The sequence below is a fragment of the Callionymus lyra genome, chromosome 9 (genome assembly GCF_982586985.1).
Source record: "Callionymus lyra chromosome 9, fCalLyr1.hap1.1, whole genome shotgun sequence".
In the NCBI taxonomy this organism is placed as follows: Eukaryota; Metazoa; Chordata; class Actinopteri; order Syngnathiformes; family Callionymidae; genus Callionymus; species Callionymus lyra.
The window spans coordinates 27433327-27456934 of NC_141826.1; the positions used below are offsets into that span (position 1 = coordinate 27433327).

General features: G+C 42.4%; 2 protein-coding genes across 2 annotated transcripts; one reads left to right on the forward strand and one right to left on the reverse strand.

Annotated features, from left to right (window-relative positions):
- Positions 1–844: 844 nt before the first annotated feature.
- zic6 (zic family member 6) lies at positions 845–3676 on the reverse strand. The gene is made up of 2 exons (XM_087799445.1): positions 2917–3676; positions 845–1535 (listed from the first exon to the last, which is right to left on the reverse strand). Exons 1-2 carry the CDS (start codon positions 3638–3640, stop codon positions 1018–1020), a joined length of 1242 nt encoding a protein of 413 aa, XP_087655571.1. The 5' UTR covers positions 3641–3676; the 3' UTR covers positions 845–1017.
- A 7359-nt stretch (positions 3677–11035) lies between these two features.
- Positions 11036–15050, forward strand: zic3 (zic family member 3 heterotaxy 1 (odd-paired homolog, Drosophila)). The gene is made up of 3 exons (XM_087798845.1): positions 11036–12181; positions 12681–12844; positions 12946–15050. The coding sequence occupies exons 1-3, from the start codon at positions 11203–11205 to the stop codon at positions 13126–13128; spliced, it is 1326 nt and encodes a 441-aa protein (XP_087654971.1). The 5' UTR covers positions 11036–11202; the 3' UTR covers positions 13129–15050.
- Positions 15051–23608: the final 8558 nt, after the last annotated feature.

Here is a 23608-nt window from a genome sequence, read left to right on the forward strand (position 1 = left end):
CAAATGTACGAGTCACAACTCAGAAAAAATAACGTGTTGAACTGTAAGAAATAGTAAATGAAGAATATATATATATATATATATATATATGTATTTTAATTAAAAACATGAGACAAACTACCTCAGATGAAGAACTTAATTGTGACATAAAATGTGACATTTTTTAACGATTAAAAATAGCGTCCAATAATAATAAAAATAAATAGTAAATATTTTTTTATTTAAGTTATTTTCATCTTGTTTAAAGATAATTTTTGCGCAAAAGTACGAGTACAAGTACAGACGCGCCGCTTTAAATATACATTTAATTGAAATTATGATCGAAGAAAACATATATTTTTTTGCTGAATCATTCTTTGTATCGTAAAAAAAAACGTCATTTGTGTAAAAAACGTTTTTTCTCCGTAAACTTGTGATTGATTTACTGAAGAAGTTCGAGGTTCGATCCATGAATGAAGTTCAGGTGCGAGCATTAGTGTTCGTCACAGGATCAGGTAGAATTACCTGTCAATCAAACTCCTAATCCCCGCCGAGGCCCCTGGTCGATCACGTGACTCCTGGTTCCTCTCAGGCAGGGACGGAACAAATGAACGAATGAACAAATGAACGAATGAACAAATAAATAAAGAGAGTTGACCAGTGTTGGACTCGCAGCGGATGAAAGAGAATATAGAGACTTTAATAAAATATAAAATACATAATTAATCATACACGAGGCATATGTACACGAACTATATGCTAATGAAACACTTGAATAGAAACACTTCCTGCACAGAAATGAGAAATAAAACCAACAATAAAACGTGGAGTCAGGGGGGGGGAGGGGGGGGGGGGTCTGGGTTCTGGTTCTGGGTTCTAATGACGCGCAAGTGCTCGAGGGTTCGTGTTCTCGTAGGTCCAGCGTGAGAATAGTGGAACATCAAAATACATTCAAGGTACATTCAAGAAGCTCGGGGTCTAAGACTCACAGCCAGGGGGGTCAGTTCAGGACCCGGGAGAAGGTCATGGGTTCGAGTCTCAGAGGATGTTGCCGCAGTGCTTGGGCGGGTACTGGTCCACCGCGCTGTGGCACGTGTACCAGCCGTTCACGAGGTTCTTCTGGAAGGGCGAGCCGGACTGGAAGGTCCTGTGGTTCTGGACCGCGGGGGGGTTGGTCTGGGCGCAGGTGTACTGGGAGGACTGGGGGGTCTGGGGGGTCTGGGGCCTGAAGCCGCTGCGCTGCAGCCCCAGAGGCTCCAGGACCGGCTGAGACCTGAAGTCCAGGCCGGTGTCGACGTGGAACCGGGACCTGTGCGTGGACTCGTCGGCGGGCGCGTGCGTGTGGGGGTCCGGGTCCGGGCGCGTCTCGGGTTTGTCGCAGTGGAGCTTCATGTGTTTGCGCAGAGAGCTGGGGTGCGTGTAGCACTTGTCGCAGCCGCGCACCTTACAGGTGTACGGCTTGTCGCTGGAGTGCACGTGCGAGTGCTTCTTCCGGTCGCTGCTGTTGGCGAACCTGCGGTGACATCCGGGGAACTCACACCTGAACGGCTTCTCACCTGCGGGCACAAGAACAGGCGACAGTGAGACACGTGTGGGTTTAACGTCCTCGAAACAAATGATACTTAAAAACATCTTTACAGTCAAAGCAAAAATAATAAATGATTAAATGACAAATAATGAAAAGTCATTAAAAGATCATTTATCAACGTTTAAAAATGTCTCAGCAGGAAATAATCGAGTCAAACATTAAATTAAAACGTAAATACATTTCCCTCTCATTTAAAAAATCCAATCAATCTCAATATTACTATAATATCAGTGTGTGACGTGAAGTGTGACGTATTATCACAGTATTATCACAGTATTATCACAGTATTATCACAGTATTATCGACACTTTATTAAGATTATTAATCGAAGCAAGACAGAGATTCTTATTATTGTCCATCATCGTCTGATATCATTTAATAATAAATGGTTTAAATCCTCTCTGTTGAGTCGAAGGGAGAAAAAAAAATACAACTTGGAAAAAAACGTGAAAAACCAAATATTAAACGTAAATAACGTTTAAGAAACACCTTCGTGATCACGTGACGGCGTGAACGAGGGAGAAGAAAAAAGGCCCTTAAATATTGAATCTGACAGCACGAGCTCTTATTCGTTCGCCGTAAATCATTTCTGTTTCCACGCGCGATCATTGGCCCGCGCGCGCCCTCCTGCCTCGCGCGTGCTCGTGGAGAAAGTGCTGCGCCAGCGCGAGCTCAGCCCCGGGAGGCCCGCGCAGCCGCGTCACAGCTCTCCGGTGTCCCGGGATTTATTTATTCATTTCTCTGGATGAGGTAAGAGAGGCGAGCACAGCTGCAACACGCACGGCTTCACGTGTGGCCACGAGCACGCGCGGAATTAAATAAAAAACAAAACAACATGGAATCACAACAGAGGCCAGAAATATTTCCATTTATACTCCAGTTAATGTTGACTTTATTCGATTGATTATCAACGAATTATTGAATTAGAAATACTACTTATTTATTCATTCGTTTAATTATAATGTATAGAATCAAATAAAAAACTAGAAAATTTAAGAAAACTAATATTTAAAGTAATAAAATACATTAATCATGAGTTAACGACGTTTAAATCAACTCTTTATAAACAGTTTTTTATTTATTTAATTTTTGTTTTCGTGGTTTTAAATTCCTTTCATAAATAAAACTTTTTTTATTTATTTAATAATTTATCATGAATAATTTTGATTTAAATGTTTTATTGTTGCAGTAACTACGAGTCCATTACATTTATTTAAAGGTTTATTTCATTCGTGATTAATCCAATATTCTCGGTCACGTGCTTCTATTTTCACGTCACCTTCAGTTGGAAAAAGTTTGTTTTCGAGACACAAAAAGCCTGAGGTTCGACTCGGTTCTGACCCACTGACCTGTGTGAGTCCTCTTGTGGATCTTAAGGTTCTCTGAGCGCGCGAACACCTTCTCGCAGCCGTGGAAGGGGCACGGGAAGGGCTTCTCGCCCGTGTGGACCCGGACGTGGTTGACCAGCTTGTACTTGGCTTTGAAGGGCTTCCTCGCGCGCACGCACTCCTGCCACTCACACACGTACTCGCACTGCTCCGCGCCCCCGACGTGCTCGACGGTCACATGGGTGACGAGCTCGTACATGCTGCCGAAGGCTCTGGAGCAAGGCGTCCTGGACCCGTCCGTCCACCTGCACACCAGCCTGACGGCTTTGGATCCTCGCGGGACGTTCAGGGGTTTGTAGAGACCCAGGAAGGACGGGCTGATCTGGCCATAGTGGGCTCGGTTCAGGAGGTCCCCGGGGAGGCCCAGCACCAGGTCGCCCGAGGCCTGCTGGTCCTGGTAGCAGCTGAAGAAGCTCCTGTTGTCCCTGAAGTCTCGGTACCGGTGGCTGGGTCTGAGCGGGTCTGGTGCCATGATGATGCCCCCGGAGAAGCCGGAGTCTGCGAGGCTGCAGTGGTCAGCATATGGCCTGGTCTCGGGGAAGTCTCTGAACGAGGGGCAGAGTTTTAAGGACGTGCCAGTGGGGAGCCCCATCATGTGTTCCCCTGCCAGAGGTGGCAGCCCCACGCTGGGCTCGCCCTCCCCGGGCGTGAGGCAGGACAGAGGGCAGCCGCCGAACCTGGACATGGTTCAGATCAACACCTCGAGCTGCTCCTCCATGATGACGCGTCTGTCATGAACTTCAGCTCCGCGTCACTACTTTGCCCTCTTGATTTGTGGCAATAACGTGGTCGTAAAAGTGCCTCGAAACAGGCCGCGGTGCGATATAAAAGCACAGCAGGCGCAGGGGCTCCAGAAAAAAAGGGGGGGCTTGGGATTGGTTGGAATGCGCGGTGATTGACAGGCGCCGGGTTTGTTTTAAAAGGGACTCACAGGAGTTTCTCCACACGACTCCGGTCCGAACCTCGCGCAGGAGACGCTTTGAAAAGCGCCGCAGATCCAGAGCTGCGCGCGCACGGAGAGACGCGCACGGAGAGACGCGCACGGAGAGTCCGGATTGAAAGACGCAGGTTCGGTCCAGGCGCGAGCTCGTGGAGGTGCACACAGAGCTCGCGCTTGTTTCAATAAAACACCGATTATTTCGCACGTTCTGCCCAAATTTTCTCGTTTACAGAATCAACAAAACGCGCATAAATCTCCGCCAAAGTCAACACGAGCAAACGCACGAGCGTCCAACGCACACAAGGATTTAAATACTTATTTAAATATGTTTATTATTATTATTATTATTATTATTATTCAAGCTTCATCATGGATCACGTGACCTGCTGCACGACATTTGACATGTGAGGCTCAACTGACAAGTATTTAAAATTAAAATTATTTTCACGTATTTGTTTTGTGTTTGCAAGACTTTCATGTTATTACACTTTTATAAAGGTTTAAAGTATGAGTGGACAGTATTTTAAATTCATTCAAGGGCTGTATTTATTTTTAAAATGTAACAAAACGTACAAATATTCAACTGAAAACTGCTCAAATGTGTCACACATTAATATTTGACGTCAGTGATTTCAGACAAACTTCACTCGCTTCAACAAGATCATTGAGGCAGAAAAAAACGACAAATTCTTGGAAATGAAGTTATTGATCAATATAAACACGAGACGAGGATTTTACTGACAGAGAAGAAAATATTTATCCTTTAAAATGAGATTAGTAGCTCTTAAATGAAATAATAAAATATAATAACAGCTCAATGTATTAAGATAAAACATGTATTATGTAGTATGTATTTAAATAAACAATACATTACCTCCAGTTATTAAATCACAAACACACAAAATCATGTTAACATGACCTAAAGTACCTTTATGTCATTGATTTAATGTTAATTTTGATTTAAAGCATCTTTATTTCATTGATTTATTGTTAATTTTGATTTAAAGTATCTTTATGTCATTGATTTATTGTTAATTTTGATCTAAAGTATCTTTATGTCATTGATTTATTGTTAATTTTGATCTAAAGTATCTTTATGTCATTGATTTATTGTTAATTTTGATTTAAAGCATCTTTATTTCATTGATTTATTGTTAATTTTGATTTAAAGCATCTTTATGTCATTGATTTATTGTTAATTTTGATTTAAAGTATCTTTATGTCATTGATTTATTGTTAATTTTGATTCAATTGTTTACTTTCAGATCCAGTTATGCAGAAGTTTATGAATGATTCCTGTTTAATCGATAATAATAAACATTTAAAAATTAAAGCTGCGTCACAAGAGTGTTTATCAACCAAATAACTGAGGTCATCGCTTGAAACTCTTTTAGATCATTTATGAACTTATGCACAAAGATATTCATATTATATTTAATTGTTTTGTTCATTAAACACTTTTACTGGATTTTTATTTTAATTCACGACTTCTTCGTCAACAAAAAAAACAAAAACCTGAATTATTGAATTATATCCTCTGATAACATTGTTGTATATTATTTAAACATATATTTTATGATGTATTTTCAGGTTATAATCCAAGACATGAACAGAAACTAGTGAATGTTTCAACAGGTGGAGAAACAACTACAAGTTTCTCACTGAAGATAATAAGAACTTAAAACAGAAGAAACTTGAAGTGAATTTTACTTTTATTTTAAAGATGTGACGAACAAATCTCTGGGTCAAAATATTCACGTCTAGAGTTGATTCTGTTTTCATTAGAAAAACAACCTAAACATGTGTCAAAAGATTCAAATTCATCTCAATAATCGTCAATAATGTAAAAAAAAAAAAAGTCAAAGGTCACAATATTTTTTTCTTAAATACCATCTGGATCCACAAATCTTTTAAAGATGTGTCACTCTCCGTGGTGCAGAAGGTTGTTTTTGCTTCAGCACGTCGTGTGTTGTGCAAGTGATAAATAAACTGCAACTACTATCAGTTTGAAGTATTTGCTCTAAAATATGTTAAAAGTATTTAAGATAAAAAATAAACAATACGTGTAAACTAGCATCTCTAGGCAGTGTCGTGGGTCCTCTCCAGTTTGGGTTTTTCTCATTTTGACGTCGATTTTTCAAAAATGATTCATCATCGATTGAAAATGATTGACCTTAAACTTAAACATGCACCCACCAAAAGACGTTAAATGCTAAAAATCTTCGCCGCAGAATATAAACGACCTTCAGGATCTTTTCGCAGTAAAAAAACACACTTTTTTTTACCTCACGGCGGACGAAGAAAACCACAGAAATATTCTCTATTTACCACGAACCTCACAGACACACATTTAGTTTCATTTTCAACGACACGTTCATCCGCCATTTTCTTCACCTCCATCATCGGCTATTGACAGGAATTCACCAACAAAAATGTGATTATTGGTGTCGATGAGCCACACCTGCTTTCATAAGCACACACACACACACACACACACACACACACACACACACACACCCGCACACACACACGACCGCAAACACACACACACACACGCACACACATGAAGCTCACGACGCCCTCCTTGCAGCTGTTATGTAAAGATGTAAATGGGGGAACGTGGCATGTGCTGCTGGAGAAGGAAAGTTTGAGGTGGTTTGAGGACAAGATGAGCTTCACTGCTGCAGCTCAAGCTTCTCTCTCTCCCTCCCGACATGTTTCCAACTTCATCAAACGAGTCGCACCTCCATCGCTCCGCGTTCGTCTTCCTCTGCTTCGACACAAACGTCTTCATCGCGTGACGTCGTCGGGTCGAGTCAAGTGGTCGACAGGTTGACCTTTAACCTGCGGCGTCTCCTGAGATGTCGACGGGTCAAAGACCAAACTTAAATAATAATCTACAGCCACCATTTTGTCTTTTTATCACAGCAGGTGTTTGTAGGTGTTGCTAAGCTAACAGAAATATAGCTTTGATATTCACAGTCGTACACTTTTATTGTGACTCTTGTGTTACAATAACATTTTATGAATTTATTATAAATGCTTTTCAGCACAAATTACATCCGTTTTCATTTTTATTTGGGGATTTTATTCCAATTGATTAAATTAATTTCACTATTTTTCCCTTACGTCGCTCTCTTGACAAATATTTTGACACGGAGACCTTGGATTATTATTATTATTTTTAATTCTGACTGTTTGTTTACATTTTAAAATAAATCTAAAAGTGTTGGTGTTGATAGCGACGTGTTCATTTAAAAATAATATCCAGTTCAGGCTCGTCGACACATGTACAGGTAGAAATAAAAGTGTTTTTCCCGGCGGCTCAGGGTCGCTGAGAAGTTTCTTGTGTTGGAAATGATGTGAAACGACGGAGAAAACATGGACGCCGCAGACACAACACGGCTAACACTAGTTAGCATCTTGACAAGTTCCGAGCCTGCAGCTCCGTGCAGCAGGTCAGTGTGTGTCAGTGTGTGTGTCGTGTGTGTGTCGTGTGACAGGCCGGACAGAAATCCTTCCGACTGTTACGTTCAAAATATTCCTCTCGGCAGTCACAACACTCAAGTCAGGGGGAAAAACTCCCGCCATCCGCTCGCCGCCTCATTTGCTGGAGTAAATATGAACGAGTGCGGCAGCGAAGTGGAATTAATCCCAGATTAAAGTGTGGACAGGAGAAGATTGTGAATGAACTGTAAACGGTGACGCGGTCGAGGCTCGAACACGTCTTTATTGTGATAGATGAGTCTTAATGTGCGAAGCTGAGCGACGACACTCGCCGCTCGCTATAAAAGCTAAATGAATTAGCAGGTTCTGGGTTCAGTCCATTCGCAGACAGATGCTCCAGTGAATCCACAGCACGGAGTCAATTAGTTCGTCTTCATCAGCCTCACGGACGTGATCAGTCACTGACGACGAGCATTTGTTGTGTTTGCAGAAACTCACACGACGACCGCGTACGACACAACTTTTAGTTTCATAGATAATGTAACAATCTGTGGTTAAAACTGTGTCAATTAAATGAGCAACAGCTTTAATTTCCTGCTAATTTACAATTTATTTAGAAACAATATGTTTTAGCAATTATTTAGCGCCGCAGGATTTGTTAGCATTTCTGATTAATGTCATTGATCGCATGTTGAAACGTGAACCGTCGTAATAGTGCGACTCATATACGACTTTAACGTCGATGGTCGGAAAATAATTATAACACGTCACGTTTTTTTACTCCTAGCTTGCGATAAATAGAATCTTCGTGTCAAAACAACCGCATTATTGTAGCATCGCGTTTGGATCGAGACGTTACGAAGAAAACAGAAGCTAAACTTCAATTTCTCCCCAGAAAATGTAAAAGATGTTAAAGTTAAAATAAAATGTATTTTAAATGGTTCAACATGTAAATACAAAAATATAAACCTTGACTTTGGCCTTTTTTCTGTCTGTTTTCCCAGCAAATAATGTTTAAATCATTTAATGTATTTTTATTATCAATGAAATCTGTAATTAAAACAAATATCAATAATAAAAAATAAAAAATGATTTAAGTTTATTTATGTCAAGATTAAATTAAATAAATAAAATAATCCAACAGTGAATCCATCACGTGGAACTGCTGATATGAATGTAAATTGTTTACATTGAGGTTGAAGGTTTGAATCTGTTTTTTCCTCACAAAACATCTTCTTACACTCGCTTCAAATATTATAGTCTTATTTTATAGTGGCGCGCATGCTCAGTGCGCCTCAGATTATGCTATAACCAATGGGATATTCCCGCAGACGATGAGGTAATCCCAGCAGAGATAACTGAATAATGAAATTACAAAAATAGCTCAGGATGACTCGGACCTTTTGTCACTAAATCGCATTTGAATTATTAATGAAAGAACAAGACTCTCGTTGACAGAAACTATTATTTATCATTTCAAATAGAATCCGAGGAGAAGAAAAAATCTTCTTTGTTGTTTGATAAAGTTTAAAAATGTGTGGAGACATAAAAAAAAGTAAATCAATTAACTCTTGACGCAACTGTTGCTTTACGTTTGGCCTCATTTGTATTCGTGTCGCAAAACATGTTTTACAGCCTCGTGACGTGTCTCCGAGCGCGAGCCGCACTTTAGCCAAGAGGCAGGAAAAGATGGAGAGAATAAAAAGAAAATAAAGAAGATATAACACAACACTCGACACTCGCGGGGATCAGGGAAGGTCGCCGTAAATCTCACGCTGCAAAACTGCAAACTTCACTGCGTGCGTGCGCGCGCGCGCGTGTGTGCGCGCGTGTGTGTGTGTGTGTGTGTGTGAGAGAGAGAGTTTGTGTGTGTGTGTGTGTGAGAGAGAGAGAGAGAGTTTGTTTGTGTGTGTGTGTGAGAGAGAGTGAAAGAGAGAGACAGAAAGAGAGGGAGAGAGTGCGTAAAGTGAGAATGTGTGCGAGTGTGTGTGTGTGTGTGTAGTGGGAGTAAACCGCGTGCACGTGCGTGCGTGCGTGTGAGAGAGGGAGTCAGAGGGAGAGAAGCAAGAATCTCATTCGTCGCTGCGTCTATTGTCGAGTTTGCGTTTTAAAAAGCGCAATAAAAACACAAGTTTGGCGCAAATCAGAGCAGCAGGCCTGAGACTGAACAACACAAACACACACATTAACACACACACACACACACACACACCTCGTCACCCTCGCAGGCCTGAAGGTTCTAGAAGATGAACAGATAACTTACCGCGGGTGAAGATGAAGGTGAAAGATGTGATGAAGGCGAGACTAGACTGACTGGTTCCTCCTGCCCTGGTCCTGGTCCTGAGCTGGTCCTGAGCCGCTCGACTGAAGAATGCGAGCTCGTCTCGGGCCAGATCGAGGGCGAGGAAGGGGGAGAACCATGAGAACCATGTGAATGGCTCGCAGTTAAAAAGCGCCGCTTGAAGCTTCAGCGTCTGTGAACTTGATCAGATTGTGTCCTGCAGAGAGTCAGCGGCGGATCCTGTGGACGCGCTCAATGGCGCGCATTTTTGGAGCAGGAAGAGAAAAAAAAACATCTCAGGATATTACAATTACTGCCATCTTTCTTTCTGTCCTTTATTCCGTCGTCTTACACCCTATAGAGCTTTTGCAGGGAGAAGAAGAGGAGAAGAAAATACTCCCCCCTTCTTTCAGCCTGGAAGAAAGCCACATTTTGGGAAATGTGCCAAAATTATTCCAGATTTTTGGGGGGATTAATGGAAAAAGAGAGAGTGTGAAAGAGATGTTGATTTATGGAGTCATAGAAGTATAGATGTGTAGATATATTAGATATATTAGATGTATTAGATATATTAGATGTATTAGATATATTAGATGTATTAGATGTATTAGATGTATTAGATATATTAGATGTATTAGATGTATTAGATGTATTAGATGTATTAGATGTATTAGATATATTAGATATATTAGATGTATTAGATATATTAGATATATTAGATGTATTAGATATATTAGATATATTAGATATATTAGATATAGATAGATAGATAGATAGATAGATAGATAGATAGATAGATAGATAGATAGATAGATAGATAGATAGATAGATAGATAGATAGATAGATAGATAGATAGATAGATAGATAGATAGATAGATAGATAGATAGATAGATAGATAGATAGATAGATAGATAGATAGATAGATAGATAGATAGATAGATAGATAGATAGATAGAGAGAGAGAGAGAGAGAGAGAGATGGAGGGATATATAAATGATTTTAAAAGAGTTATTATAATGAAAAAGTACTTTTTTCACAACTGTTTGGGAGTTTTTCGGGCTGAAAAAGACGCGCGCGCGCGTGTGTGTGTGTGTCCGCGTGCGCGCGCGCGAGCACGTGAACGTATACGTGTGCATGAGCTCCATATACCTGCGAGAGAGAGAGAGAAAATAAAAGAGGAGCAGCACAGAAGCCACTGGAGCCAATCGCAGGAACCCAAACGAGACGACCTGCCATCTTCAATCGCAAACCTTGCCAATCACCCCAAATCCAGCCAATTAACACCCGCCGTCCTGGTCACGTGTGCGGCGGGGAGCTGCGCGCGGATTGGCCGCTGAAGCTCTGCCTCCCGAGTTCATTTATGTTCTGGGAGTGAGTGATTGACTTTATCAGTCCAAGGACATCATCCGCCTGGAAAGGGGGGGAAGTTTGATCCTCTTTCTCACGGATCGTCCACGGGAGTCGAGCCTCGCTCCCGCGCGTCACGCAGGATCTTCTCCCGCCTTTGGTTTTTTATTTTGGTGTTTCTTCAGCCTCGCTACCCTGGATTCTACCCTGAGGTCTGGTCTCCTGACTTCATGACGATGCTTCTCGATAGCGGTCCGCAGTTCGCCTCGCTAGGAGTGGGGGGCTTCGGGACGCCGAGGCATCACGATCTGGGCAACCGGGACCCGGGTCTGGGTCTGAACCCCTTCAGCGACTCCTCGCACTCCTTCAAGATCAGCCCCGTGACGCACGAGCTCGCGTCCGGCCAGACGTCGGCGTTCACCCCGCAAGCCGGTGGATATGCGGCCGCCCTGGGTCACTCTCACGGCGGGCAGGTGGGCTCGTACGGCGGCGGCTTCAACTCCACGCGGGACTTTCTGTTCCGGAACCGGGGCGTCGCGGAGGCCAACGCGGGCGCGCAGCACGGGATCTTCGCGGCGTCGGCGGGGGGTCTCCACGGACCGCCGGGGATCCCGGACAACCCGGGACATCTGCTGTTCCCGGGACTCCACGAGCAGGGCGTGAGCCACACGTCGCCGGGCGGACACGTCGTCAACGGACAGATGCACCTCGGGCTGCGCGGGGACATCTTCGGGAGACCCGACCCGTACCGGCCGGTGGCGAGCCCGAGGACGGACCCGTACGGCGCGCAGCTGCACAACTACAACCATCCCATCAACATGAACATGGGCATGAACGTGCCCACGCACCACGGCCCGGGAGCCTTCTTCAGGTACATGCGGCAGCCCATCAAGCAGGAGCTGTCCTGCAAGTGGATCGACGAGACCCAGATGAACCGACCCAAGAAGACCTGCGACAGGACGTTCAGCACCATGCACGAGATGGTCACGCACGTGTCCATGGAGCACGTCGGCGGCCCCGAGCAGAGCAACCACATCTGCTTCTGGGAGGACTGTCCGCGGGAGGGCAAGTCCTTCAAGGCCAAGTACAAGCTGGTCAACCACATCAGGGTCCACACGGGCGAGAAGCCCTTCCCGTGCCCGTTCCCCGGATGCGGCAAAATATTCGCCCGCTCGGAGAATTTGAAAATCCACAAAAGAACACACACAGGTAGGAACCGGAAGCTCGCTTCTTCTTTTTTTACAGTGTGTGTGTGTCGCAGGAGAACTTTGGTGAAATGAAAAGTGTGTCTGAGAAACAACAACAAACTACACGCGAGAAATACACTGAAAAACACTCCGAGTGTGTGTGTGTTTTTTAATAAATGTGTGTGTTTGTGGCCACGAGGAAGGAATTTTAAAAAAGACTAAAAATAAAAATAATAATAGTAGAAAACTCTGGGGGAGCGTGTTGTGTAGTGAAGTGTAGTGAGAGCTGTGTGAGTGAGTTGTGTGTCGACGTGTAAAGTTGTGCAGCAGCGGTGAAGCTTGTTGATCCAGTGTTTACTCCAGGGTTAGGCCTCTTGAATAAATCAAGCCTGACAGAGCAGCGTGTAGTTGTGATGCCTTCACGAATGTAGGTTACACACTCATGAGCAACGAGACGCTCTCGGCTTGTGTTGCTGCGGTGGCGTGCGTGTGTTGACGCGAGTGTGTGTTTTAATCTGCAGGTGAGAAGCCGTTCAAGTGCGAGTTTGACGGATGCGACAGACGCTTCGCCAACAGCAGCGACAGGAAAAAGCACATGCACGTGCACACGTCCGACAAACCCTACATCTGTAAAGTGTGCGACAAGTCCTACACACACCCCAGCTCTCTCAGGAAACACATGAAGGTAATTACACACAACAACACACACACGTCTCTAAAACGACCTTAAACGTCACCCGCTGACGCGTCACTGCTGTCGTCACTGACCCGGTGTTTGTGTCGCAGGTACACGAGACTCAAGGATCCGAATCGTCCCCAGCAGCGAGTTCTGGATACGAGTCGTCCACGCCACCGGTTCTGGTCTCGGCCACGAGCGACGACCCGACAAAAACACCCCCGTCCGCCGTCCAGAACCAGTCCGGCCACGGCGAGGGACTCGCGCCCAACTTTAACGAGTGGTACGTTTGAAGGCAGAAGACTCGTCAGGACTTGGATGGACGAGGACTAACTTTAAAAAAGAAGAACTATTCCTGGTCACGTCCAGCACACACACACACACACACACACACAGATGGGACTGGAACCAACAGTCGAAGACGAGAGCAGAGCCAGCGACACGCAGGCCAAGTCCGTTCTCAGGATCACAATTGACTTTTATTCCGACATTTAAAATAAAAGGAATTAAATAAATACAAATAAATCAGAAATAAATAACCATTTCTCGATATAAAAAAAAACATGTTTTCTTTTCTTTTCATTTTTTTATATATATTTCAGGAAGAGAAAATGGTTTATTTTCATTTTATCGTATTTTCTCAAGACTTTTATTTAACAAAAAATAAAAAGAAAATGAAATAAAAAACGTTACTTCACGGTGTTTTCTATCGGGTGACGCGCTGGGGTCTCCAGCTCAAATTGATTGTTGGAACTTAAAGAGAAAAAAATCAAAACAGTCTTAAGAAACGTGCCAAAGTCTTTGTCATGAACTTGAACACAGTAAAAACAACATCATAAATAAATATTATACTTGTGAATGTATTTTTCCTTGTTTGATGGGGTCGAATCTGTTGTCAACGTCCGTTTTTTCAGGTGGAGAAATGTGGTGATTAGGTTACGATTGTTACCGTTAAATATAACGTTGCCTTTTGTTAATACCGCTGTAAATACATATCCATGATGCCATATTTATCGATTTGTAATTTAATTATGGGTATGAGTTCTGAAAATGATATTTATGGAAATGTTTTCTAACAAGAACTGTACAGTTTTTCTTTATTCTTTTTTTAATTATTCTTATTTTGGTCATAACCAGTTTTAAAAAAGTCTAAAGCTCCAAACATGGCGATTGTACCCTTTTTATTTGTCTTTTTAACCAATGTAGGCCTACATGTGTCTTATTTGGACTGAAGAAATCATCTATATGAATATTATGGATTTGTCTATATATAATGCAGATATTTCCATCATTTTTCTTTTCTTAAGACCTTTGACATGTAAATCATCGACTTTGTAGGAACTGAGTTCGAAGCTATGAATCGATTGTGTTGATATCTTTATTTTTGGTGAAAGCTAAACCTTTTTGTGTATTTTTACTTATATAGAATCAGAAATAGATGTCAATTTAGCCTAAACTCAGCATTGGAGGACAAAAAAAGCATCACTCTTGAGGTCGTAGACGAGAGTCTGAAGGTCATGATTTCCAAAAATCCAGATGACGGTATTTTTTAAATCTTTTTTTTTTTTTTTTTTTTTTTTTGGTCAGTTTTGGAAATCCGGGGGTTCATCACCCAAAATATATCTTTATAGTTCCAGCAATGTCTTTGTGCAAGTATGTTTAAATGTGTGCATCGGCGACAATGGAACTGTCAACAACACAGTATCTTCAAAAAATAAAAAAAGTTTTTTTGTCCGTCAGCTTGCATTGTTTTAAATGTAATTCTCTGTGAAATGAAGCGTGTTCTTTGTTGTGGTGTTTGCATATAGAGCAGTTTGATCACATTTGCTTGTTTTGTGTGGAAAAACTTGTCAAGATGGCTTTTTGTTTTGGTTTCTCGACAATCTAGAGACAGAAAATTTGAGATCTATGTGGAGAAAACACGTGGTTTGAGTAGCTCTGAGTGGAAAAAGCGTTGCATTGTAACTATTCTCAGAAATTAAATATTATGCAGACACAAAGTATATTGTACTCACACGAGAACAATTTCTGACCACCAGCACTACTTTAAAAAAAAACAAAAAAATGTACAAAAACCTCGTGACAATGATATATGAAATGAGTTTATTTAAATAATTTAAGGAATATATGTTTTATATGCTATTTTCTATACCTTAATTTAAAATAACGACTTTTTTTCGTACCTTTTCTGCCCCGATGTCAAAGAGGTCACGTGACTCCCAGCACTCTCTGGGGTGCGAGGATGTGATGTTGTAACGCGCGCGCGCAGAGATGTGGGTCACAGTTGTTTCCTGAAGAGCAAAAAGTGTTTTACTGATGAACTGTGTCACTGTGTCATGGAGGCGAGCAGCAGCCTGAGGCCAGCAGCTTCTGCGGCTGATCTGTGCAGCCATTCAACGAATGTCAACCAATAACGACTGAAATTAAACAAGATCATCTGAACAGTGACTTTCAGAGCCATGTGGGTTATTGTTGAACTTGAGCGCGCGCGCGCGTGTGTGTGTTGAGAGTGTGTGTTGAGTGTGTGTGTGTGATGGGAGAGAGTGTGTGTTGAGAGAGTGTGTGTGTTGAGAGAGTGTGTGTCGGTTCTAAAGACGAGGCAAGTGAGGACACAGCGAGGCCGAGCGAGGAGTCTCTCCTCCGCCAGACGAGTCTCTCCAGGACTCGCTTCATCTCGCGCACGAAAAAAGGCTCAAAACTCGCGTGCACGCGTGCGTCAGACGCGCACGGAGGCTCGAGCGTGTTCGCGGCAGAGATGGAGGTCAAGTCTGAACCGAGATCCATCTATTTCAGGCTCTTTGATCCGCGGATCGTGAGTCATATTTACAGACTCACAGCTGAAGAGAGAAGATAGAACATAGAATATAAGAACATAGAACATAGAATATAAGAACATAGAATATAGAACATAAGAACATAGAATATAAGAACATAGAACATAAGAACATAGAACATAAGAAGGGAGAACATATAACATAAGAAGAGAGAACATAAGAACATAGAACATAGAAGATAAGAACATAGAACATGGAGACGCGCGCAGTGTTTTCTCCGCGCGACACTTTTGCGCAGGCGCTGAATTTACTTTGATTTTGTTCCATTTTTACCAGCCTCCCCCCTCACTCCCTCACTCCCTCACTCCCTCACCCCCTCACCCCTCACCCTCCTCACCCTCCTCGCTTGTCTAGTCGCACATTTGAAGTTCCTCCTCTCAGACACCGTGACGTCAAATATCCCAGAAACCCCTTTTTTTTTCTGTCATCGCTCGACGATCCGCATCTTTTGCGTCCAATGATGCATCAGAACCGACGGAGGTTCTTGGGGTCGAATCTCTTTTGAAACTGATCCTCGTTTGTTTGTTTTCTTTTCTCGCGGAGACACAACAGTGTGTTTGTGGATTTATTTAGTGCTTTTCTGGGTCAAACTAGTTTGTTTATTTATCGGACGCGTGAGCGAACGAGCTTTAATAAAATGGAATAAATACATAAATACATTAATAGAATACATACAAAAATAGAATAAAAACATAAATAGAAGGAAATATAGAAACACGAGCGTCATCGTGTTTATTTGACTTCAATCAAACACGTCAACATATAAATCCATTAACTTGGAATTATTACTATTTCTGTCGTGCTTTGCTGTGATATATATATATATATATATATATGTAATATATATATATATATATATATATATATATATATATATATATATATATTTACAAATAATAATGACTGACTTATTATAAACAGTCCTGTTAATATTTCTATATTTTTTTAACCTGAAACATCATCTGCTAAACTAGTGATTGTTGTGTTAACCAATGATTTAACAAAGGTTTCAAGCAGAATGGGTTTTGAAACATAAACTATAAACTATAAACTATAAACTATAAAATATAAACTATAAACTATAAACTATAAACTATAAACTATAAACCATAAACCATAAACTATAAACTATAAAATATAAAATATAAACTATAAACTATAAACTATAAACTATAAACTATAAAATATAAACTATAAACTATAAACCATAAACCATAAACTATAAACTATAAACTATAAAATATAAACTATAAACTATAAACCATAAACCATAAACCATAAACTATAAACTATAAACTATAAACTATAAACTATAAAATATAAAATATAAAACATAAAACATAAAACATAAACTATAAACTATAAACTATAAACTATAAACTATAAACTATAAAATATAAACTATAAACTATAAACTATAAACTATAAACTATAAACTATAAAATATAAAATATAAAATATAAAACATAAAACATAAAACATAAAACATAAAACATAAAACATAAAACATAAACTATAAACTATAAACTATAAACTATAAACTAAAATATAAACTATAAACTATAAACTATAAACTATAAACTATAAGCTATAAACTATAAACTATAAACTAAAATATAAACAGCAGCAGCACTAGAATAGAAAGTAGAACAAAAAAGTGTAATTATTTATTTATTAATGGTCAAATTATAAATAATTATTTAAAATACTTGTTTTTTCCCAGAGATTCTCAACATAAATGTGAAGATAGATTTGATTTATTTTCTTTAATAAATATAACATCAGTTCACTTCAATAACACCAAGAAATAAAACGTTTTTTTTATCTAACAAGAACATTTTTTTTCTTGTTAGACCAAAAATTAAAAATAAAAAAATCTCGAATAACATTTACAATTGAACTATTAATTAAAAATATATATTATTGTCAGCTGTAAAAGACAAATGTTTAATTTCTAATGATTGTTTTGCTCTGAAATTAATGTACTGAGATTAATATTAACAATTAAATATGAAGAAAGAATATTTAAGATAAGAAAAAAACAATTAAAATAAAGTGTGATCCAAACATTCTATTTTAAATGTAAAATATAATGGAATATAATTGAATGACCTCCATGTTAATATATGAAGATCTAAACGAATCTATGGCTGAAGCGACAGATGATAAAGTGTCTGACGCTGCAGCGACTGTTGGCAGCTGCATATAATCTCTATAGAGTCGCTTGTATCTGCAGGAGAAAGGGAGCAAAGGGGGTGTGAGGAAGAGGAGGAGGAGGAGGAGGAGGAGGAGGAGGAGGAGGAGGAGGAGGAGGAGGAGGAGGAGGAGGAGGAGGAAGAGGAAGAGGGGGAGAACCAGGAGGAAGAGGGGGAGGAGGAGAGCCAGGAACAAAATAAAAGAAGTTGAACTACAGATTGTTCCTGTTGTTGAAGTTTGATATGAGGGTGAAGAGAGTGAGAGGGTGAGAGGGTGAGAGGGTGAGAGGGTGAGAGGGTGAGAGGGTGAGAGGGTGAGAGGGTGAGAGGGTGAGAGGATGAGGGGGTGAGAGGGTGAGAGGGTGAGGGGGTGAGAGGGTGAGAGGATGAGGGGGTGAGAGGGTGAGAGGGTGAGAGGGTGAGAGGGTGAGAGGGTGAGAGGGTGAGGGGGTGAGAGGGTGAGAGGGTGAGGGGGTGAGAGGGTGAGAGGGTGAGAGGGTGAGAGGGTGAGAGGGTGAGGGGGTGAGAGGGTGAGAGGGTGAGAGGGTGAGAGGGTGAGGGGGTGAGAGGGTGGGGGGGTGAGAGGGTGAGGGGGTGAGAGGGTGAGAGGGTGAGGGGGTGAGAGGGTGAGAGGGTGAGAGGGTGAGAGGGTGAGGGGGTGAGAGGGTGAGAGGGTGAGGGGGTGAGAGGGTGAGAGGGTGAGAGGGTGAGAGGGTGAGAGGGTGAGAGGGTGAGAGGGTGAGGGGGTGAGAGGGTGAGAGGGTGAGGGGGTGAGAGGGTGAGAGGGTGAGAGGGTGAGAGGGTGAGAGGATGAGGGGGTGAGAGGGTGAGAGGGTGAGGGGGTGAGAGGGTGAGAGGGTGAGGGGGTGAGAGGGTGAGAGGGTGAGAGGGTGAGGGGGTGAGAGGGTGGGGGGTGAGAGGGTGAGGGGGTGAGAGGGTGAGAGGGTGAGGGGGTGAGAGGGTGAGAGGGTGAGAGGGTGAGAGGGTGAGAGGGTGGGGGGGTGAGGGGTGAGGGGGTGAGAGGATGAGGGGGTGAAGAGAGTGAGGAGGGTGAGAGGATGAGAGGATGAGGGGGTGAGTTAGAGGGTGAGAGGATGAGAGGATGAGAGGATGAGGGGGTGAGGGGGTGAGTTTGGGGTGAGGAGGGTGAGAGGGTAAGGGTGAGGAGGGTGAAGATTGTGAGAGGATGAGGGGGTGAGTTAGGGGTGAGGAGGGTGAGAGGATGAGGAGGGACAGAGAGTGAGGAGGGTGAGAGGATGACGGGCTGAGGAGGGTGAGGAGGGTGAGAGTGCAAGAGAGGGTGAGGGGGTGAGGAGGGTGAGAGGGTGAGGAGGGTGAAGAGTGTGAGAGGATGAGGGGGTGAAGAGGAGGGTGAGGAGGGTGAGAGGATGAAGGGGTGAGGAGGGTGAGAGGGTAATAGAGGGTGAGGGGGTGAGGAGGGTGAGAGGGTGAGGAGGGTGAGGAGGGTGAGAGGGTGAGGAGGGTGAGGAGGGTGAGAGGGTGAGGAGGGTGAGGAGGGTGAGAGGGTGAGAGAGTGAGGGGGTGAGGAGGGTGAGAGGGTGAGGAGGGTGAGGAGGGTGAGAGGGTGAGAGAGTGAGGGGGTGAGGAGGGTGAGAGGGTGAGGAGGGTGAGGAGGGTGAGAGGGTGAGGAGGGTGAGAGGGTGAGAGAGTGAGGGGGTGAGGAGGGTGAGAGGGTGAGGAGGGTGAGGAGGGTGAGAGGGTGAGGAGGGTGAGGAGGGTGAGAGGGTGAGGAGGGTGAGGGGGTGAGAGGGTGAGGGGGTGAGGAAGCGACACTCCAGTCTCTGAAGCTCTAAGAGGATCAAGCGTCAGCAGCAGGTTCAGTGATCTTTTGTCACGCGACTCATGTCCAGATCCAGCTGCTCACAGACGAACAAGGTTGTTGGTTTGATTCCATCAGACAACGTTTGCGAAGATGATTTGCTTAATTTCAGACGACATCGTTTGAAGTCGTGCTTCAACCAAAGATACACGTCTGAAGAACAACCTCAGTGTCGCCATGACAGCAGCAGCTGGATGAAGTTTAGCAAGGTTTGTACATCCATCATCCATCCATCATCTTTCATCCATCCATCATCCATCATCCATCATCCATCATCCATCATCCATCCATCATCTTTCATCCATCCATCATCCATCATCCATCATCCATCATCCATCCATCCATCCATCCATCATCCATCATCCATCAGAACAGCCTGATGTCCATCCATCCATCCATCCATCCATCCATCCATCCATCCATCCATCCATCCATCCATCCATCCATCCATCCATCCATCCATCCACGACTCCATCTTCATCCATCCATCCATCCATCCATCCATCCATCCATCCATCCATCCATCCATCCATCCATCCATCCATCCATCCATCCATCCATCCATCCATCCATCCATCCATCCATCCATCCATCCATCCATCCATCCATCCATCCATCCATCCATCCATCCATCAGAACAGCCTGATGTTTATGTTTACATTGAAGTTGTTTATCAGAGAAACGTTTGTTCGTCTCGACAGAAAAACTGTTAAAAACTTATTGAAACTGATTTGATTCTTGAACTTCTTTATTGTCGAACGTATTTGATGTCACACGTAGTTTCTCTCGTCGCTGTAATAAACGCACTGATCCTGAACCTTCATCACACGACTCTAAACGTGTGTGAAGTTGAAAGTGTGTTTTTTCACGTCGTCTTGTGTCAGCGAAGCATCAGAAGCTGCTTCTCACCAGAGGCTGTGTTTCTGTTCATCAGCGTCATTAACCTGCATGGCGGCGCCACAATGACATTGATGTGCGCTGGATTAGTCGACATCATAAGCCGTCTGATCATCCGACGCTCGTCCAATAATTGCTCGCGTTCGCGCAGAAGTCGACGTTCGTCGGCCAATTACGAGGCTTCACCTCCAGGCCTTGAATATGCATCGACGAACCACCTGATGGAGCTCTTTTTGTGATGCTAACACGGACGCACAATGAGCCATTGTGTTGTTGTGTTGAAGTTTTTCCTGCAGAGGTCGTGGAAGTGAGCGACGGCGACACAAACCATCGCAGATCCTGGAACAACATGAACCCGTCGATGGAAGGAAATGTTGCCAATTAGCGTGAAAAGAGGGAAAGTCTATGGAAGTCGATCAGCGACGTTAGCATTTTAGCATTTGAAATGTTGCGTCGTTCGGTTTCATTGAAATCTTGTTGTTTTACGATTTAAAAAAATAATAATTAAACAACGTCTTTACTTAAAGGTTATATTCAATCATTTATAATTGTAACTCCAATTAAACATTTCAATAAAAATATATTTATTAATATATTACTCATAGAGTTTGATTTTCTAATTCTAACAATTTAAAAACTTTTTTTTTCGAGATCTAATATTTTTATTAATATATAAATGTTGGTAAAATAGAGTCACAAGACAAAACCAACAGAACTGGATCAAACTTTCAGCCAATCATGCGACGCACAGATGATCCAGTAGCTCTTGTGACTTTATTTTACCAACATTTATATTGAATTAATGGCCAGGAATTGAAAATCATTGCATTTAGGAAATTTATTTTTGAATTTGATTACAAACTCTGTGTAAAAACAATATATATTTTTAATTTCTAAGTTTTTTCACACATAAAATCAATTAAACCTTTCAATATATAACATATTTAATTAAATGATAAAACTATTAAATGCGACATTTCAATGAAATACTTTCAACATCTGTTCATTTCAATGGTTCCGATCCGATCACACGGATGTGCTTCGACGGAAGGGATCGGGTTCGCATCCCTCGGAACGGCGGGATGTTTTCGCGGGATGTTGGTGGGATGTTCATGGGATGTTCATGGGATGTTGGTGGGATGTTCATGGGATGTTCATGGGATGTTCATGGGATGTTGGTGGGATGTTCGTGGGATGTCCAGCGTTAATTCCTCAACATCTGTCCCGGTGTCAGGACGTGATGAATCTCTTCATCGGAGCAGACGCCGGCATCAACGCTAACAAGTCCCCGGAGCGAGGAACCAGCCGAGCAGATGTTCTTCTGCTCGGCTGGTTCTGAACGAGCTAAACGAGCCGTTGACGGCGATAATGTGAAGAAGCCAACGGATCATTAGCAGATTAACTGTCAGGGATTAGCTGCTAATAAACTCTTCACGACTCTAGACGAGTTCCAGTGGGATTCGAACCTCTCACCTGAAGCCCCCCCCCCCTCTAAACACCCCCCCCCCCCTCAGAGTGCTCAGGTATTCATCACCTCCGAGACAAAGAGGACAAAGGTCGCGCTAATGCCTCCTTTTCTTCTGGTAACGACTTGAAAAGTGACGCTTCTTCGCAACGAGGAAACCGGAGGAAACTCGACGTCACGACTGCAGATACATTTGGACTCTTGGCCCAGAAATGCTAATGATATGCAGGAGACGCTGCGGTTGCGTAACGTTTGCTAATCCGTTATGGATGTGTGTGAATGTGTGTGAATGTGTGTGAATGTGTGTGAATGTGTGTGAATGTGTGTGTGCTGCGAACCCACTGAACTCTGGGAGTTCTGAGGGAAATTCTCGGAAAAATGAAAAGATTTTCCTCTTTTGTTCTTCAGTGACTCGTGTTTATCTTAAGAACGTTTCAAACCACTTCGAATGACATGAAAAACATCTACAGAAGAAACATCTTCTTACAAACGTAAACACTTTAGTTCGGGTCGAGGAGGCAGCGACCGACACGAAGAGGCCCGACCAGGTTCTGTCTGGAGGCGTAGAGTTGTACTGATGGACACAAGGTTTCACGGATGTTTCCCGACAAGAGCCTGGAGCCGTCGATCTACTGCCAGTCTTTGCCCTTTGGCTCAGCTCTTTTCCCAACATGACATGAATGACATGTCGGACGACAGGTCATCAAATGTGAGTTTGTTTCATATTTAGATCAAAAAGAGAGACGAGACACCCAGAGTCGCCACAAACTGGATTCAAACCCACAACCTCCTGACTCTTTCAAACATGATTATTATTATTATTATCATTATTATTATTATTATTATTATTATTATTATTATTATTATTCCTTCAACAACGACACGACCACAGTCGTCAAAGTCCAGACAGGAAACGAGCATCAAACATGTTCGGCCAGAACTTCTTCAGAAAAATTGTATCGAGAAGAAAATAAAACACAATAAAAGAGTTTTTTTTGTCAGAATCGTTTATTGTTTGCTCGTAAAAGTTTCCGGCGAAAGTGAAACTGTCGTCGCGTCAGATATTCCTGCGAGTTCTTTATTTTCATCCTCTTTATTCGTCGTGAGAAATTAAACTACAATATTTTCCCGACGGAGTCTGGATCCTTTTTAATGACATTTTTAAAATACTTGCTTTCATGTTGTTATGTGTATTTTTACACTGTTTTTTTAATCGTCTGCTTCCCTCATGGCTTCGAATCTGAGATGTTTAAGTTTGGAACGAGTCGCTGCATTGTTTGGGAATTTGATCAAAAGTTAAATTATTCTTCATAATCATTTTTAGATCAAGTTTCTTGCATTTTGTCCTGGATTTTGTTCTCAGACTAAACTTTAAAAAACTGGGTTAAATAGTTTTGGTCGAATCTCAGTTTCTGAACAAGTTCCATCATAAAGACGTGAAATGTTTGCAAAGCAACACAAATGTCAAGAAAAACTCAAAACTTAGTTTAAGTAAATATAAAACGTTTTTATTCTGTTTCTTTAAATGGTTTCATTTTGTGT